At 39.5% G+C, this 14513-nt stretch overlaps 1 protein-coding gene across 2 annotated transcripts in view; it reads right to left on the reverse strand.

Moving 5' to 3' along the window:
- Nucleotides 1–8821: 8821 nt before the first annotated feature.
- Nucleotides 8822–14513, reverse strand: part of prkar1b (protein kinase, cAMP-dependent, regulatory, type I, beta) — a 162329-nt gene continuing 156637 nt past the window's right edge. For both annotated transcript variants that reach the window (XM_078240640.1, XM_078240641.1), the window contains exons 10-11: nucleotides 13048–13129; nucleotides 8822–10616 (exon numbers count right to left, since the gene is read on the reverse strand). In XM_078240640.1, the coding sequence (XP_078096766.1) occupies nucleotides 10444–10616; nucleotides 13048–13129 (255 nt within the window). In that variant the 3' untranslated portion in view covers nucleotides 8822–10443. The remainder of the gene's footprint in view (nucleotides 10617–13047; nucleotides 13130–14513) is intronic.

Here is a 14513-nt window from a genome sequence, read left to right on the forward strand (position 1 = left end):
CTCAATCAAATCAACGGCATCTAACCTTCGTGGTGTTCTGATTAGCTTGATCAATCACAGTTCTCCTTCTCCGGTTACCTTTATATTGGGGTGGAGTGAGGGTGGGAACAGAGAGGAGGAAACATCTAACACACTCAGGTTACAGGACACGAATGAATCAAGCAAAAGAGCGCTTGGGAATAAAATACAAACTCTTTGCTAAGAGAATCCGTTTACGCATGTCGCTCTCGACATGGAATTACAACATTAAGTTCCACATAGTCCCATTTCACTTGATCTTGGGGAAAAATGAATAACTCTTCAGGCCAGGCGACAAAGAAATGTCAGTGTGTTGAAACATAACAATAGGGGAGGATAAGGGCTGAACTCGCCTCCCTTTTGGGCAAACCATGAGGACAGAGGAAGGGATTTAGCCTGCACCAAAACCTACACTAGCTGAATTTTGGTGAATTGTAGGGCTTTGATTAAACAATGAAGTTTGTAAGTTACAATTTTTGCTGAAGTCACAAAATACACAAATACTACAAAATTTGATCAATGTGATAGCATCTACATTATTGTTTACTTAACACCGATCAATGAATTTTTACCTTTTCATCACAAAAGTCAAGTAACTAAATACAGTTATAAAATTATGTTTTTTATAAATACAATATTTCCTTTAGTACCTTGAGTTTTCATTTTACTTTCGCTATTTTAATCTCATCCTGTGCTCAAAATATTTAAATATATATATTTTTAAAATGTCCACCGGTCTAGTCCTCCAAAGGAAAACAAACATTTTAAAGAGACATATATTGTAATGCAAGGGAATACTGCAAGTTTCTGTTTGTGTATTCCTATCATATGGATACCAGCAGCAGAAAGTCTAATTTACCAACAACAAACTTTTTAAACACAAGACTTGCATTTATATAGCACCTTTCAAGACCTCAGGACGTCCCAAAGCATTTTACAACCAATGACGTACTTTTGATTGGAGACACTGTTGTAATCACAGAAACATCTATTGAGACATTTTTGCAGAAGACAAGAAGATGTGTAGAATGCAGGGTAAGACTGAAAACCATCAATTATTCAATATTTCCAGAACTTTTCTGTTATTTTCTTTACAAATTAAAACCATCATTGTCCCTCTTCTCTGGCACTGTCCCTTTCCCATAAAAATTACTTTTAACAGTTTGCTCAATTCTTTCATCCTAATTACCCAAATCCACCCTCCCTTATCTCTCTAGGATCCCTGAATATAAATGCTGTTCCATCTCAGCTCCATACTCATCATCGCTGTCATTCCATGGAAGATCGTAAGGCTGGTTTCCATTCCTCTCCCAGCACAGAAACAGCCCTAACAAATGTTGACAATAGTCACCTTACCTTTCCTTATGGGCAGCTCGGTGACACAGTGGTTAGCACTGCTAATTCACAGCACCAGGGACCCAGGTTCGATTCCCACCTTAGGTCAGTGTCTGTGTGGAGACTGCACGTTCTCCCCGTGTCTGCTCGGGTTTCCTCCCACAGTCCAAAAGACGTGCTGGTTAGGTGCATTGGCCATGCTAAATTCTCCCTCAGTGTACCCGAACAGGCGCCAGAGTGTGGCGACTAGGGGATTTTCACAGTAACTTCATTGCAGTGTTAATGTAAGTCTACTTGTGACACTAATAAATAAACTTTAAACTTAACCTCTCCACAGCACTTACCATAGTTAACCATGCCAACCTTCAACAATGCCCTTCCATACTGTTACTCATAGTTAAGCAAACTAAACAATGGCTGAAGCCTGCTTTCGGTCTTTCCTCCAAATGTTGTTCCCGAACCACAGAGTTTAAACCAGTTTTTCTCAAGCTAAATGTCACATTTGATCTTGACTTGAGCTTCCAACCAGCTATCATGTTGCCTATTTTCACCTCTGTAGCATCGCTTGTCTTCACCATCACCTCAGCTCATCTGCCACCTAAACCCACATCCGTACCTTTGTTACCTCTGCACTTGACTCTTCTAACATACTCCTAGCTGGTCTCCCACATTCAATCCCTCGTAAACGTGAGGTCATCCTAAATTCTGCTGCTTGTGTCTGAATTTGCACTGAGTTCCACTCAGCATTCGCCACTGTGAATGTTAACCTACACTGCATCCCAGTCAAGCAACGCCTTGACTTTAAAATTTTCATTCTTATTTTCAAATCCCTCCAGGGCTTCCCTATCTCTATCATTTCTTCCAGCACCACATACCTGAGATACCTGAGCACCTCCAATACTGGCCTCTTGAAAATTCCAGATTTTAATCACTCCACCAGCGGTGGCAGTGCCTTCAATTGCCTCAGACTTAAGCTCCGGAATACTCTCCCCTAAACCTCTCCACTTCACAGCCTTGCTTATCTCTTTTAAGACACTTCTTCAGACTTACCAATCTTCTGTTCAACCAATCCAATATTTCCTTATATGACTCGGTGTCATATTTTGTTTTGTAATGCTCCTGTAAAATGCCCCGGAATGTATTGATGCATTAAAAAGAAGGTACAGAATTATCAAATGTTGGGTTATTGTTCTTCCTAAACTCTCACATCGTCGCCAGAAGAGGGAGGTGATGGCCTAGTGGTGTTATCTCTAGACTATTAAACCAGAAACTCAGCCAATGTTCTGGGGACCCGGGTTTGAATCCCACCATGGCAGATGGTGGAATTTGAATTCAATAAAAAATATCTAGAATTAAGAATCGACTGATACCGTGAAACCATTGTCAATTGTTGGAAAAACCCATCTGGTTCACTAATGTCCTTTAAGGGAAGGAAATCTGCTGTCCTTTCCTGATCTGGCCTACATGTGACTCCAGAGCCACAGCAATGTGGTTGACTCTCAACTGCTCTCGGGCAACTAGGAATGGACAATAAATGCTGGCCAGCCAGCGATGCCCATGTCCCCCATGAATGAATTTTTTAAAATCTATCCTTGGCCGACATACTGTCCTTTGGTAACATCATTTGGAGATACCAGTTCTGCTTCCATATGTACATCTTCCTCTCCATTAGCTCTCTTTCAACTCCTCGTGTGTCTCAACACCGTTAAGGCATCCAAGGAAGACAGAAGCCACATTCATAAGCGCCTGTCTCCAAACACTCTCTTAGGCCAAACTAGCCTCCTTGCTACCTCATTATGCTGCTCGACAAAGGTTCAGATCCAATATTTTCTCTATCATCAAGATACCTTTACCTCTGCAACATTACCCGTCTCTGCTACTGAACCCTGCACGTTGTGCCAATTCAAGATTTAGTTACTCAAGTCTTACATAGAAACATACATAGAAAATAGAAGCAGGGGTAGGACATTCGGCCCTTTGAGCCTGCTCTGCCATTCATTATGATCATGGCTGATCATCAAATTAAATATCCTGATCCTGCCTTCCCCCCCATTTCCCTTGATCCCTTTAGCCCCATGAACTATATCTAATTCCTTTTGAAATCACACAACATTTTGGTCTCAACTACTTTCTGTGGTAGTGAATTCCACACATTCACCACACTCTGGGTGAAGAAATTTCTCCTCAACTCAGTCCTAAAAGGTTTACCCCTTATCCTCAAACTATGACCCCCTAGTTCTGGACTCCTCCACCATCGGGAACATTCTTTCTGAATCAACCCTGTTAGAATTTTATAAGTTTCTATGAGATCCCCTCTCACTCTTCTAACCTCCAATGAATATAATCCTACTCGACTTAGTCTCTCCTCATATTGGCGTCCAGCTATCCCAGGAATCAGCCTGGTAAACCTTTGCTGTTCTCCCTCTATAGCAAGAACATCCTTCTTCAGTTAAGGACACCAAAACTGCACACAATGCTCCAGGTGTGGCCTCACCAATGCCCTATACAACTGCAGTAAAACATCCTCATTCCTATACTCGAATCCTCTCGCTATGAAGGCCAACATACGATTTGCCTTCTTTACTGCCTGCTGTACCTGTGCGCTTACTTTCAGCGACTGATGCATGAGGACAGCTCTTGCTGAGTATCCACCCATTCAAATAATAATCTGCCTTCCTATTTTTGTTACTTTAGTGGATAACCTCATATTTATACACATTACACTGCAACTGCTATGCATATCCCCAGTCACTCAGCCTGTCCAAACATCTCTGCATCCTAACCCTAGATCCTAACTCTAACCCTGAAGCATCTCTGCATCCTCTTCACAGCTCACCCACCCACCCAACTTTGTATCATCTGCAAATTTACTCAAGCCTTGATGGTCTCCCATTCCATTAACTCAAGATTGTCCAAACCTCAGCTGCACAATCCTGTTCTGCAATAAATTGTGCTCACACAAATCCCCTTATCTTTGCTTTCTTTGGTCTCCTCCCCATGGTTATTTTTAAAACCACCGTGCTCATACTTAACTTCCCCCACTGTTTTGCTCCAACCTATCTCTGAAATCTCCAAAATCCCTTCTGATTTTGGGTCTCATGAATTTGTCACACTCTGCAGCCACTGGGATCCTAATCTCTGAAATCTCCTTCTGCAGTGCTTTTGGACCAACCAGTCCATGTCAGATCTCATGCTCCACTCAAGCCTTCTCCCTTCTTTTGTCATCTAAATCTGTCATATTCCCCAATTCCCTTTTCCTTTAGATGCATGTCTAGCTTCTCCTCAAATGCATCTATATTATTTGCTTGTGGTAGCAAATTCCACATTTGAGTAATCAAGTTCCTTGTGAACTCCTTATCAGATTTCTTGATGACTATCTTATAACGAACGCTTCTAGTTATGCTCTTCCTCCCGTCGGATAAAAGATACAAAAGTCAGAGATCACGTACCATTCGACTCAAGAACAGCTTCTTCCCTGATGCCATCAGACTTTTGAATGGACCTACCTTATATTAAGTTAATCTTTCTCTACATCCTAGCTATGACTGTAACACTATATTCTGAACCCTCTCCTTTCTTCTCCCCATGTGTTCTTTGAACGGTATGTTTTATCTGTATTGCGCACAAGAAACAATACTTTTCACTGTATACTAATACATGTGACAATAAATCAAATCAAATCAAAAAAGTAGAAGTATCCTCTCTGTATCCATTCTATCAAAAACTTTCATTATTTTACAAACCTCTATTAGGTCAACCCTCAGTTTTTTTTCACAAAAAAGGCACCAGCCTGTTAATCCCATGAATACCACACATTTCTGGTATAATGCTTGTAAATCTCTACACCTTTTCCAGTGCTGCTATTTACTTTTTATAAAATGGCAGAACTCCACACAGCATTCTATGTACAGGTTGAGCATAACTTTTTAATTCTCTCTCTCCAGAAATAAATCGCAGTGCTACTGGTTTAGAAACCTTCTCAGAGCTCATCTCTACGATCAAGCTTTTGGTGACCATGTCTCCAAATTTCTCTCTTCCTGACTAGACACTAGTTTGCAAGGTGCCTCACTGTGGAGCATCCTGGGACCTCTTGTTACTATTAAAGGAACACTAGTTACAAAATATTAGTGGTTGTATAGCAAGTCTTGTAATAAAACGGCTGCTAGTTTACTTGCAACAAGGAGGGTTGTGTACTTAATTTTGCAACCATTCGAAATTTCAGATGATGCATAATTATTCTTTTTACTGAAAGGAAACTTATTTACATAACAACTTTCACACCCTTGGAATGTCTCAAAGTATCTTACAGCACATTAATTCATGTGGAAGAGCAGTTGTCACTTTGTAAGAAAGTGCAGCCGTGATTCTGTGCATAGCAAGGTCCAGTTTTTGATGGTGTCCCTTGAGAATTGAATGTTGGCTAGGTTACTTGATGAATTCTTTCTTCCAATAGTCCCAAGGAATCTTATTACATTCACCTGAGAGGGCAGATGGTTCTTCTGTTTATGGGTCATCTGAAAAGCTTCACAAAAATGTCAGCTTAGGTTTTGTGCACAAGTCCTGGAATGGGACTTGATCCATGACCTTCAGAAAAAGAGGTGACAATTCTACCATTGAGCCAAGGTTGACAAGATTCTGTCAGGAAAATGTTCAATAAGATTCTGTGCCACTTATTTCAAGACAGGCAAAGGAAAAAAAAAATGAAGAAATTTCTACTAGACCAATTTTTATAGATGCACCATAGGAAGCATTGTTTCCGGATGTATCACAGCTTCGTATAGCTCCTGCTCTGACCAAACCACAAGAAATTACAAAGGGTTGTTAACGCAGCCCAGTCCATCACGCAAACCAACCTCCCATCCATTGACTCCATCTACACTTCCCGCTGCTCTGGAAAAGCAGCCAGCATAATCAAGGACCCCACGCACCCCGGACATTCTTTCTTCCACCTTCTTCTGTCGGGAAAAAGATACAAAAGTCTGAGGTCACGTACCAACCAACTCAAGAACAGCTTCTTCCCTGCTGCCACCAGACTTTTGATTGGACCCATTCTATATTAAGCTGATCTTTCTCTTCACCCTTACTATGACTGTAACATTATATTCTGCACCTTCTCCTTTCCTTCACCCCTATATACTCTATGAACCGTATGTTTTTGTCTGTATAGCACGCAAGAAACAATACTTTATACTGTCTCCCAATACGTGACAATAATAAATCAAATTAAAACCTGAAAGATATGAAACCTAGGTTCAATGGAATTTAAGTACAGTAATGTCAGTCTGAAAAAAACAAATAAAGTCAAACCAGATATTTCTGATATTTCTCATGAGCCAGCACCCAAATCATATGGCATCTTTGGTCTACAAACCAAACACTCCCGTCAATGGTTAACCCTAGTTTTCTAGACTTAAAGATAACACATTTCTAGACTTATGATACAAGCACTTGGGTGTCAACAAAAGGTATAGATTATCCACACCATTTTAACAGCAACGCCGTTAACTCCTTGTAAATTTAGAAATAAATGCTGTAGCTGGATCTGATTTCAATGGACCCATTACAGAATGAAGTAACTTGCACGATCTGCAGCTCAGCTGATTTACAGGTTCATCTACAATTAAACTTAATGTACAAATTATACAGATCGTTTTACAGGAAGGTGTTCGTGGGAAAAAGCTTTTCTTTATTCATTCATGTTGTTGGCAAGGCCAAAATTTATTGCCCATCCCTAATTACTTGGTAGATGACAGGGAGTCAGTTTCTTGAACTGCTGCAGTCCATGTGATGTAGATACACCCCACAGTGCTGTTAAGGAGGGAGTTCCAAGATTTTCATTCATTAACAGTGAAGGAACAACTATATAATTTCAAGTAGGATGGTGCGTGACCTGGAGGGGAAATTGCAGATGGTGTTGTCGCTACGTGCCTGCTGCTCTTGTCCTTCTAGTTGGTTTAAGTCGTGGGTTTGGAAGGTGCTAAAGGGACCTTGGTGAGTTACTGCAATGCATCTTGCAGATAGTATCACCATAGCTAATGTCCCCCTGTGGTGGTGGGAGTAAATTTTAAGGTGATAGAATGATTTTGAACAAGTGGGATGCTTTGTTTTGGATTGTGTTGAGATTTAGTGCTGTTGGAACTACACTCATTCAGATAAACAGAGAATCTTGCGTTATGTTGCTGACTTGTGCCCTGTAGATGGTGGACAGGTTTGGGGGTGTAGTCAGGTGAGTTACTCTCTGCAGAATTCCCAGCCACTCTCCTAATCTTGTATCCACAGCATTTATATGGCTGGTCCAGTTAAGTTTCTGGTCAATATCCCAGGATGTTGAAAGTGGGTGAATTCTGTGATGGTCATGCCATTGTCATGGGGAGATGGTTAGATCCTTTCTTGTTGGAGATGGTCACTGCCCGACACTTGCGTAGCGTGAATGTTACCTTCTATTTGTCAGTCAAACCTTGGATACTGTCCAGATCTTGCTGCATTTGGACATGAACTGCTTCAGTATCTGAGGAGTCGTGAATGATGCTGAACATTGTGTTGCCAGCTGCAAACATTCCCACTTCTGACCTTAAGATGGAAAGAAAATCATTGATGAAGTAGCTGAAGATGGCTGGACCTAGGACACAACCTGAGGAATTCCTGCAGTGATGTCCTGGTGCTGAGATGATTGATCTCCAACCACAGAACCATCTTCCTTTGTGCCAGGAATGATTCCAACCAGTAGAGAGTTTTTCTGTTGGTTCGCATTGACTTTAATTTTATTAGGGTTCCTTGATGCCATACTTCATCAAATGCTGCCTTGATGTCAAGGGAAGTCACTCTCACCTCACCTCTAGAATTGACCTCTTTTGTCAATGTTTGGACGAAGGCTGGAATAAGGGGAGGAGCAGAGGGGCCCTGACAAAGTCTAACATGAGCATCAGTGAGCAAACTTTTGCTGCCTAAGTGTCTGAGAGCACTGTTGACGACGCCTTCCTTCACATTGCTGATGATTGAGAGTAGACTAATGGGGTGGGAAGTGGTCAGATTGGGTTGCCTTGCTTTCTTGTGGACAGGACAAATCCGGACAATTTTCCAGATTGTTAGGTAGATGACAGTGTTGTAGGTGTACTGGAACAGCTTGGCTAAGGGTGCTGCAAATTCTGGAGTATAAGTTTTCAGTGTTATTGACAATGCTGTCAGAGCCCAAAGCCTTCGCTGTATACAGTGTCGTCAGCCATTTCTTAGCATCATGGGAGCAATTCAAATTGGCTGAAACTGGCATCTGTGATGCTGGAGACTTCAGGAGAAGGCTGAGATGGATCATTTACTCGGCACTTCTGGCTGAATGTGCAGAGTACTGGACACTCAAAACCAAATGATTGGGCAGCATTTTTGCTCATATCTGCTCTGTTTAGAAAGGATTTTAACACAACAGAAGTGAATGAGAGGTGCTCTGAGGCAAAGGAATTTTACACTCAAGAATCAGTTACATATTTATCTGCAATCAACCTTGGCAGAAAAAAGAAAGAAACAAGAGAATAATGGCTTTAAATCAACCTTAAATAACTTCTATGTATGTATGATTTTCTACATATTTGTGAAAGTATTTCCTCCCCAGAAAGTTTATTAATGTAAATACAGAAAGTCACCCGTGAGCTGTCTGCAACCATGTATTGATATATGACAGATTCAGTCCATGCTTTAGTTGTTAGATATGTCAGTGACTTTAAAAGTCACGTGGATATACATTACCCACATCAAATGTAATTCAAGAAATTCTTAAGTGTTTAAAACTGTATACAATTACAATTTAATCAAAAAATAAAAGCAAAAATACACATTGGAGGATGCTTTTTTATTTGACTTGAGAAAGCAAAAGCATTACATAAAATGATGGAAAATACAACAGTAAAGAATGATTCAGATTTTCTTATTTTTAAAAACTGAATGATGCTCCAAAGTGTCTGGATATGCAACTCAGCACAGAAAGCAATATTGTGCAATTTTTCTTTTGTGGAACGGATTATAATTAAACAAGATTCAATAGCACACCTAGCTTAATAAGAGAGCTAACTTTTTAAAAATATAAATACAATTGTGCAAAAGAAGACTACACAAATATCAGAAAACTTAATTGTGGAGTTTGTTTTGGATTTGTTTCTAATCACAAAGACTTTTAAGATTCTAAAACCTGTTTCTACATATCAGATATACTGCCGATTTGAGCCCCCAGGAACAGCTGCAAAAGACTATAAAGTCATCCAGACTGCATTGGTAAGCAGAGCTGATCGAGGACCCCCCACTTCATACACTAACGATTATACTTCAGTGCACACAAATAAAAATGCCTGCCACACCTTAAAGTTTCCACTAACAAGACTGGGTATTTTGTGGCAGAATAAACTCGAAAATAGGACTCACGTTTAAATAATAAACAAGACTTGACCTCAAGCTTGAAAATACACTAGAAAAGTAAATAAAAACTCACAAATTTGAAGAATGTTCCATTAATTTGGCTTTCCATTTTTCCTAAAGTGTGCAATAGCATTACAATTCCTTCTAAATAATTTGCAGTAATTAAAAATTGAACATTCAGTATAACACACTCATTCTTTAAATTTATGGCCAAAGTCAACAATATCGGCTACTCTGGATGTCAGTATGTTCATCAAGGGTAACACATTATGTGTAATCCATCGGTTCTAGTAGTCTTAGAACTTTGAAAATTATTTGGCTTGTGTAATTCACAAGAAACATCGCTTAAAACAGCTAAAAATAAAAAGAAATGCATTCAACTAGCAAAACGCATGACAATCTACAAGGAAATGTTTTTAAACGTTGCAGTGGCCTATTGTAGCAGATTAAGCAATAAACTGGAATTCATTATTAAATTTCATTGACAAAAGGAGAACATTTTAGAACTTTCAGTCAACAGATTGATCGCCCTTCCTCTTGGACTACCTGCCTCTGATGGTCTTTCAAAATCAAGAAGTCTTCTTCCGGTGCTTCTGATATTACTTACATAAAACACCTGTAATACGCAACAACACAGATCAAGTTTAACTGCACAAAATAACACAAAAGGCAGCAACCCATCCAAGAATTTCAAACAGTTAAAGAAATGAAACTATTGTATCGCTGAATGTTTCTCTTGAGAATTTCAGAGCATGGACCCAGAACCCGCTCAAAGCGTGGACGATCCAACTTTACGCATTTCAGTGGGCCACGTGCAACTACGGTCGCCGCTCGTGGCCGATTCAACAGAAGGGCAATTTCACCTAAATATGAAAAATGTGGTTAGAATCAAGACTTGTGCAGTTGTAAATTATATAAGCTGTTTTTGTTCTGCGTTTTTCAATGGTATATTGAACAAAGAATAGCATTACACCAACTAGTTCAGGAATTTGGAATTATGAAAAGATTGTACTCATGTGACAAATATCACCAAACACACCCTGCATCTGTGTTATTGGAGTCACTGGATTTCCTTATACATTATTTACTTTAAGTTACTTATTAAACTTAGACAGGGTGATCAGAGATTCCTCCACCACCAACTGCAAATAATAGCGTCCAATTACTGTGCAGTTTCCTGATTCAGTGCAACTAGCTAGTGTTGAAGTGGCCCTACAGTAGAATAATAAGAAAGGCCATTTTAGAGTTGGAAGCACCTGGCTAGTTGGTGATATTGAATTCAGATTCGTTGCAAGGCTTACAAGTTAATTTACTTAATATCTTAGCTTAAAATCCTGACAAGAAATGATCAGAGTGATTGTTTAGTTTGGAATACAAAACGAGCATAAATGTAATCAAGCACACAGAAGAGAAAAGTTGGCTGACAAAGTTGAAAGTGATTTAAAAAGTTTATCTTTCACCAAATCCAACAAACCAGAAAGGTTCCAGCCTTACTTTCTGAGCTTTCCAAGTCAGCTAATACTACAGCAACATTGAGGATAAGGAATACTACAATTGCCCTTTGTAACCAGGCCCAGGGACGGAAAGGGGAGAGTGCAATTAGTCAAAGCCCATGTACCTGATTGCCACATAGTGCCTCCTGGTGGAAGCTGCTGCATAGTTGATATCCAGGACTCTTAACAGTTGAAGCCACATTTCAAACATATCCATTATAGTGTGTTTTCCTGTGGATATCCTTTAAGAAGAACTTTGCGTATTGTTGTAGGTTCAAATGGGAGCTCTACCATTACAGTACTAGGGAAATACGGTTATTATCTTTAGTTTGTAAATATAGTCAGTAACTTATTTGAAACTATCTTGTATTCCAACATCAAATTTTGACTTAGAAAGGGAAAAAGTTAATTGGTAAACTATATTAGTGAGTATTTTTATATAAGTCAAGGAAAATAAATTAATCACTGCGTGGTGTTGAACCCAAAGGACTAAACCAGCAGCCCCAAGAGCTGCCAGTACCCACTGTCTCGCTACAGCTAATTTATCCATTTAAAGAAATGAATTTCAAGCACAAACAAGTCAAGTCCTGATAGGGAGTAGGAAGGCTGCAGATTCAGGGAGCACTTCTGTTCATCCAACTACCAAAAGAAAGTTCACTTTTGTATTTAAAAAAAATATCATTTATGTTTTAATGGCAACTGTGTAAGAATGCCAAACAGAGCAAGCCCGGTATTGCTCTGCATTGCCTCATTAAACTTCTGCAAGGAAATCCCAAACAGGCTTTAGTGCTCTTGCATACAAGAAAAGGGTCTAAATGTCTGTTTCAGGTAGTCACCTGAAAAATCACCAAACTCAACATTTGGTCAGACATCTTACAAGGGGTCCTTTGGATGCTTTGGTTTCTAAAATTAGCCCTCATTACCCAGCTACATGTAGTGCAACAGATGCAACAATACTAATTTCTCCCCAAGTTACTTTAATCATGAAGAACTTTTTACAGAGCAAGTGTAATGACAGAACTCACTGCCCAAGAGGGTGGTGAAAATGGAAACATTCTAGGACAAGGGCAGCAAACATATGGGAACACTACCATCTGAAAGTTCCCACCCAAGCCACTCACCACCCTGACTCAGAAATATACCGCTGTTCCTTTACTGGCACCTTGTCAAAATCCTGGAATTCCTTCCCCAATAGCACTGTGGGTGATCCTACACACGCAGACAGCAGTGGTGCAAGGCAGCAGCTCACCGCCACCTTCTCAAGGGCAATTAGTGATGGGTAATAAATGCTGACCTAGCCAGTGACACCAACTTGGATTATTCCAAAGGGAACCAACAGAAAATTATGTTTGAACTGAAGGAGGCATTTAATGATACTGGGCTGGATTTCTTCAATTCCCAATTACATTAAAAACACAAACATTTTTTGTCAAACATTGTTTGTGATTATTTAAATTAAGATATTGGGTCAACTGTATTCTCCTCCCCAAGCTGAGAACACAAACCTTCATTTGGTAAAACCAACAACTGGAATAACATGTTACTCATATGTGACTGATTCTGCATTCCTTTCAGTTTCTGTCAAAACTGTTTCCAAATCAATAAGAAACATGCAAAGCGATGTGAGAAACAGGAATAAGTTGCAGTGTCAGGACTCATTAGACATCACACCACTTACTCATTGAAGTTCCACTAGATATTGTTTAAGAATTTAATAATAAAGGTTACTAAAACTTCCTTGTTAAATGTTAAAGTGCCAACATTAATTGAATCTGGAAACAAATACGAAATCCATACTCACCAAAATAGTCTGAAGGTCCGAGTCTTCCAACCTCCACATATTCCTCATTATCAGATCTGCGCTGAAGAACTGAAGCAGTACCCTAATAATAATAGAATAATTGTAAGTGAGAAACCGAGGACTATTTTTAGAATGGGAAAAAAGAGAGCAAGCAATAAATTGGCGAATGAGTATGCTTTCGCAAGATTCATTTCTTGGATTCTGGGTCCATAAATTCGAAGCACATCCCACCTACTCACTTGGATATCCATTTCAATTTATTTTCAATACAGTAATGTTAGATAAAAATGCAAAACATTGCATTTGATCTTAAGTTATCAATTAGCTAAAACATAATTGAGCCTCTTGGTGTAGCACATGCTCATTACTCTGGTCTAAATTGTCATTTTTATGATATTAATATGATAAATGTTACAGATAGGGGACTGATGATAGAGTGGTTCTCCCTTTTTCCAACATTCAACTGACTGGAGACAAATGTGTTTTAAAGAGAAAAAGTGTTTTAACATCACAAGTGTTGTAACTACTAAGAGATTTAAATAAAAGATAAATGTTCATTACTCAATGCTTAAATATATTCAAAACAGCACCCAAAGAGGCAGACAGATAGACACACATATCCAAAAACATGACTACAAGGGGTAGGAGTAGCATGCATTAATTGTCCAAAATTTCACTGTCACCCTCGATTCTCTTGAGATGCAGTCTTGAAATGTTGCAAGCCTGTGATTTCCTTTATTGGTTCACTGAAGAAATTAAGGTTAGAAGTTTCTACCAATGGATTTGCAATGGTTTATTGATTACAGTAACAAGTTTCTGGCTTCACTCCAGTTAAGGTGACGAAAATCTGGTCTTGTTATTCAAATTGTTAGGCAACAGCTAGCCCCAATTTTCTGCCCGCTGGTAGGTTCTTAGACAGAATCCTTCCTTTGTTAGTCTGGATCTGTTCCCATTCGTCCCCTCTGTCTGAGTCTGTCTTCCCTCAATATGGGTCTTAATAACCGTTCCAGAAACCAGGTTTCTGTCAAGTGACCACAGTATGTTTTCCATTGTGCATAAAAATAGTTTCTGATGACTTGGACATTGACATACAGTAGTGTTTAAGTTTCACTCATTGGCATTCCCTTGTGATAGAATGGATTTCTTCTTGCACTCCTTCTAATTCCACTTCAAAGCCAAGACGTCTGCAAGCCCATTGTGGACTAGTTTCTGCAGCTATTTAGACAATGACTCCACAGGAAAGGGTTTGTTGCATTTTAATGTCTTCTCCATGAATTGTCCCAGGTTATTTGCATCTGAAACTCCAGACAAGCTGGCTAGCATCCAGGCTTCATGTATATGGCAGAGAAGATAAAGGTCACCTGAACTCTTGATTCAACTTTATCTCAAAGCAGGGTGTCCATTCCTTCCGTTTTAAAAGTAAAGTGTCCATTTTCCATAAACCATGAGTATTCTTGAGGAAGCCA

Source organism: Mustelus asterias, chromosome 23 (assembly GCF_964213995.1).
Source record: "Mustelus asterias chromosome 23, sMusAst1.hap1.1, whole genome shotgun sequence".
In the NCBI taxonomy this organism is placed as follows: Eukaryota; Metazoa; Chordata; class Chondrichthyes; order Carcharhiniformes; family Triakidae; genus Mustelus; species Mustelus asterias.